The sequence below is a fragment of the Cyclopterus lumpus genome, chromosome 18 (genome assembly GCF_009769545.1).
Source record: "Cyclopterus lumpus isolate fCycLum1 chromosome 18, fCycLum1.pri, whole genome shotgun sequence".
Classification (NCBI taxonomy): Eukaryota; Metazoa; Chordata; class Actinopteri; order Perciformes; family Cyclopteridae; genus Cyclopterus; species Cyclopterus lumpus.
The window spans coordinates 1,622,501-1,628,229 of record NC_046983.1 but is presented as its reverse complement, the minus strand read 5'-3'; the positions used below and the strand labels follow the sequence as shown (position 1 = coordinate 1,628,229).

The 5,729-nt window shown below is 46.4% G+C and overlaps 1 protein-coding gene across 1 annotated transcript in view; it reads right to left on the bottom strand.

The window, feature by feature from the left end:
* Positions 1–1,408: 1,408 nt before the first annotated feature.
* slc10a7 (solute carrier family 10 member 7) overlaps positions 1,409–5,729 on the bottom strand; it is a 9,862-nt gene continuing 5,541 nt past the window's right edge. The window contains exon 11 of the mRNA XM_034556893.1: positions 1,409–3,261. Within this exon, the coding sequence (XP_034412784.1) occupies positions 3,229–3,261 (33 nt within the window). The 3' untranslated portion in view covers positions 1,409–3,228. The remainder of the gene's footprint in view (positions 3,262–5,729) is intronic.

Below are 5,729 nucleotides of genomic sequence, written 5' to 3'. Positions count from 1 at the left end.
AGGGAGAACAGTTTTGTTCTCCTGGCAGAGTACGATGTGCTGGCCTCCCCTGGAGACTGAAGATGGTTGATCAATGCTGCTGGAAGGGCAGACATAATCACACTGGGTGAGGTGCCCTCATGTAACATCAGATTCAACTGGAGTAACGTACTAACTGAAAAATACAAATAAACAATTTACCTTGATTAATGGGAGCTAGAAAACATGAAAACAATGGTCAAACATGAGGGGAACGTGGGTTTTATCTGACTTTTGGCCCAGTAGCGTTGGCGCTTAATGATGTTCGTCAGTCCGTCTGTCATCGTGGTCCAGAACAAGACATCTGGGTTGCCTGAGAGTTCGTCACCATTTGTTTAGCGCCACAACCAAGTTAAAATGTCTCCTGCAACACATTTGTTATGCCTGACAACATATATAAATGTCTCGGCTGATCACGAAATTAGCCCTGGAGGTTGAATCATAGTCGGTGACTATTTAGGCTTTCGTCTAGCACCACCATTCGTGCTCTCTGAGAGATGAACCCTTTCAGATTTAGACTCCATGAGTTTTTGACGGAGGCCGAAATATCAACTTCGTAACATAATTTTAGCTTTTTCTCCGCACCACCGATGATCTACATGAAAATCATTAACACGTAGTGAGTTCTACCCACTTCCATATGGTGGAGTGTATAATTATAGCCTTGAGGAGGATGACGTGCACCATTTGGTGGATTGTTTGTTTTCTAGCGTGCATCAGAAAAATGAATAGAAACGGTTAGTGACACATGGACGGTGAATCCAGCTCTGTCATTGTAAAAGGAGATGATGCATTTGTAGAAAAGCAGGATTTGCATGCCGACAGTAACGACTAACAAACACTGACTTAGGTTATACATTAACTTATTTCACCCAAGAGGTTAATCTCAACAAATATTAAACATTAATACTTCATCTAGTTGTAAATTGTCATGTTAAATCATAAAAGACGTAAAAATAAAAGTATATTTTCAGTATTATACATTGTGTATTTCTTGATTACAGCTCTTGTATGGTGCTGGTTTGTCATTTCATAACACTTTGTTGTGCGTTAGAAGGCCTCTTGGGTCTGTTGGCACGACTTTCACTGCATTATTGTATTATTACTTCATCCAAACGAGGTGACAGAAGAGCCATCTGTCAAAAAACAATGAGTCAGGGAAATTACTGAGCTGCCAATAATTCCCTGAATGTTTTTTTCATTTGATTAAAGAAAAAGTTTTTATATCCAAACAAATATTAGACAAAGAAAGTAGGATAAACAGCGTGTGATAAGGCCAACTAATACCTGGCCCGTTTACTAGCACGAAGACAAACAAAACATTAAGATCCAGTACATATAATATTGATATCAGCTGCAAAAACACATTTGACACATACAAATAAACAAGTTGTTTTTAAGTTTGTACGTTTATTTCTGAACACTTTATGTAAACAAGTGGAAGGGCACACCTTTACATACACTTTCCAAAATATACTATATAATATAAAATATACTGAAATCAGAGGACCTGCAAAACCCCGGTTCAATTAAAACCATTTTTAACGTCCACGGCTAACGTTTTTGAAATGTATTTTCCAGATACATCCCGATAACCACTGTATGGTGAACGTGAGGGAGACATCATAGTTATGACAAGTAAACCATGGTTACAGTGTGATTATAGTTCGGAAATGTAGACCCCCGGTTAAAAGTAGCTAAATAATATAAGTTTTTCCAACCCGACCGCCACACACTGACAACCCATGTTGCCACGTAAAGGACGCACTACTTCCTACGTTAGCATTGGACTGCTAATGCTATCATGTACTACAAAAGAAAACAAGCAGGTGTTCACAGAGCTGTGGATGTCTAATGGGTTAATCAGAAGACCCTGCAGAAATCAGAATTGACATTAAATCCCCAGGAGGATGTAAGGCTAAGGGAGTGACACTACCTAAGTGCCCCTGAGCAACGTCGTGCCCTCGTGTTGCACATTCCTCATGCAGTAATGTCAGTTTGGTCACGTCACAAAGCAGCTGAACATTGCCGAAAAATAGTGCGATCCATGTTTTGACTGGATGGTCACGTGTTGCACCTGATTGGTTCTGACGATGATACATTCACTGTCATCTCTATGAGTAGAAAACACTCTGTAAACTGTTCGTTCCTTCTAAGCCTCGCTCGTCCGTCACTTTGGTCCAGACTGGGATCGCCATCGGATTTGGTTCAGACATTCGTGATCCCCTGGGGATGAACCGTGATCACCTTCGTGGTCCTCGTACTTTTCATCTAGCGCCACCACCTGGTCAAAATCTGTATTCGCCCAGTACTGAATAGTTTTATGACATTTATACGATGCCTCAGGTGCACTTTTGTGTCTTTCTGGCAATTAGCCAACGTTAGCATGCTAACGCAAAGATGGTGATCACGGTTATACCGGCTAAACATTAGCATGTTAGCATGTACCCCAATCACAGTTAGAATGAGGCATCATCTGCTTCCAATGCATGTGGACCGATAACCGCCTCCTCATTGGTCCAAGTTAAAAATGCTCTCGTGGACCAAATACCAAAAACAATCTTTATAAACATAGTTTCACAAAAGAGATGTAAAGAATCTACAGAGATCCAGGAAAGATGAGGATACTTTGGACAATTAGATTCTCTACCTCGTGGTTCATGTCACAGCTTCATCATTGAGATCATGAGTTACGTCAACATGCCTCGCTACAGGACTGCTTCTCGTCAACAAACACACAAACAAACAACAAGCGTTGTTTTAGAACGAATCAGAAACCGTCATTCTCATACTGTATATTAAATCTCAGAAACTCCAGCATTAGTTTGCTCCTCAAATTATAAATGTAACACGTGTCCTGGCAGTGACAGCTGGGACAAAGAGTAGGAAAAAAAAGTAGAAAATAGAAAGAACAACAACAAGTAACAGTAACTCGGCTTGTTGGGTCCATTCGTGTTTAAATAAAAAGGTAATTTAAAAAAAACAGATATTCTCTTTTTTTGCAGGTATTTCATATAAAAATAAGTTATTTGTGTGCTTCTTTTAAATATAAAAGAATATGTATGATGGAAATATTAAACGTGAGTTTTTTGTCTGAGAATATCGAGGCGACTGGTGCACGACGTCCCTCCGCCGCGCTGAGGTCTGTAGTTTGTAATAAGGCACGTTCCACCGTATCACTCCGCCGACGCCGCTCAGAACTCGTCTTCGTCAGACGGGCTGAAGAGTCGGAGGTTTCACCGCCTGAGAGAGAGAGAGAGAGAGAGAGAGAGAGAGAGAGAGAGAGAGAGAGAGAGAGAGAGAGAGAGAGAGAGAGAGAGAGAGAGAGAGAGAGAGATGAGACATCCGGGAAGAAGAAAAGAAAAGAGAACGGTTCCAAACGCAGTGCTAAAATAAAAAGTAAAGAACAAGGAAGAGTGGTGAGTCGATCCGCCACCGGAACTTGTTATCTCCTCACGGGAGGAGAGGATAGTTAACAGGGAGGAGGAGAGGATAGTTAACAGGGAGGAGGAGAGGAGAGTTAACAGGGAGGAGGAGAGGATAGTTAACAGGGAGGAGGAGAGGAGGAGAGGAGAGTTAACAGGGAGGAGGAGAGGAGGAGAGGAGAGTTAACAGGGAGGAGGAGAGGAGAGTTAACAGGGAGGAGGAGAGGAGAGTTAACAGGGAGGAGGAGAGGAGAGTTAACAGGGAGGAGGAGAGGAGAGTTAACAGGGAGGAGGAGAGGAGAGTTAACAGGGAGGAGGAGAGGAGGAGAGGAGGGATAACAGGGAGGAGGAGAGGAGGGTTAACAGGGAGGAGGAGAGGAGAGTTAACAGGGAGGAGGAGAGGAGGAGAGGATAGTTAACAGGGAGGAGGAGAGGAGGAGAGGAGGGTTAACAGGGAGGAGGAGAGGAGAGTTAACAGGGAGGAGGAGAGGAGGAGAGGATAGTTAACAGGGAGGAGGAGAGGAGGAGAGGAGAGTTAACAGGGAGGAGGAGAGGAGGAGAGGATAGTTAACAGGGAGGAGGAGAGGAGAGTTAACAGGGAGGAGGAGAGGATAGTTAACAGGGAGGAGGAGAGGATAGTTAACAGGGAGGAGGAGAGGAGGAGAGGAGAGTTAACAGGGAGGAGGAGAGGAGGAGAGGAGAGTTAACAGGGAGGAGGAGAGGAGAGTTAACAGGGAGGAGGAGAGGAGAGTTAACAGGGAGGAGGAGAGGAGAGTTAACAGGGAGGAGGAGAGGAGAGTTAACAGGGAGGAGGAGAGGAGAGTTAACAGGGAGGAGGAGAGGAGAGTTAACAGGGAGGAGGAGAGGAGGAGAGGATAGTTAACAGGGAGGAGGAGAGGAGGAGAGGAGAGTTAACAGGGAGGAGGAGAGGAGGAGAGGAGGGATAACAGGGAGGAGGAGAGGAGGGTTAACAGGGAGGAGGAGAGGAGAGTTAACAGGGAGGAGGAGAGGAGGAGAGGATAGTTAACAGGGAGGAGGAGAGGAGGAGAGGAGAGTTAACAGGGAGGAGGAGAGGAGGAGAGGAGAGTTAACAGGGAGGAGGAGAGGAGGAGAGGAGAGTTAACAGGGAGGAGGAGAGGAGAGTTAACAGGGAGGGAGGAGAGGAGAGTTAACAGGGAGGAGGAGAGGAGGAGAGGAGAGTTAACAGGGAGGAGGAGAGGATAGTTAACAGGGAGGAGGAGAGGAGAGTTAACAGGGAGGAGGAGAGGAGGAGAGGAGAGTTAACAGGGAGGAGGAGAGGAGGAGAGGAGAGTTAACAGGGAGGAGGAGAGGAGAGTTAACAGGGAGGAGGAGAGGAGAGTTAACAGGGAGGAGGAGAGGAGAGTTAACAGGGAGGAGGAGAGGAGAGTTAACAGGGAGGAGGAGAGGAGAGTTAACAGGGGAGGAGGAGAGGAGAGTTAACAGGGAGGAGGAGAGGAGGAGAGGATAGTTAACAGGGAGGAGGAGAGGAGGAGAGGAGAGTTAACAGGGAGGAGGAGAGGAGGAGAGGAGGGATAACAGGGAGGAGGAGAGGAGGGTTAACAGGGAGGAGGAGAGGAGAGTTAACAGGGAGGAGGAGAGGAGGAGAGGATAGTTAACAGGGAGGAGGAGAGGAGGAGAGGAGAGTTAACAGGGAGGAGGAGAGGAGGAGAGGATAGTTAACAGGGAGGAGGAGAGGAGGAGAGGAGAGTTTAACAGGGAGGAGGAGAGGAGAGTTAACAGGGAGGAGGAGAGGAGAGTTAACAGGGAGGAGGAGAGGAGGAGAGGAGAGTTAACAGGGAGGAGGAGAGGATAGTTAACAGGGAGGAGGAGAGGAGAGTTAACAGGGAGGAGGAGAGGAGGAGAGGAGAGTTAACAGGGAGGAGGAGAGGAGGGTTAACAGGGAGGAGGAGAGGAGAGTTAACAGGGAGGAGGAGAGGAGGAGAGGATAGTTAACAGGGAGGAGGAGAGGAGGAGAGGAGAGTTAACAGGGAGGAGGAGAGGAGGAGAGGATAGTTAACAGGGAGGAGGAGAGGAGGAGAGGAGAGTTAACAGGGAGGAGGAGAGGAGAGTTAACAGGGAGGAGGAGAGGAGAGTTAACAGGGAGGAGGAGAGGAGAGTTAACAGGGAGGAGGAGAGGATAGTTAACAGGGAGGAGGAGAGGAGAGTTAACAGGGAGGAGGAGAGGAGAGTTAACAGGGAGGAGGAGAGGAGGAGAGGAGGGATAACAGTGAGGAGGAGAGGAGGGTTAACAGGGAGGAGGAGAGG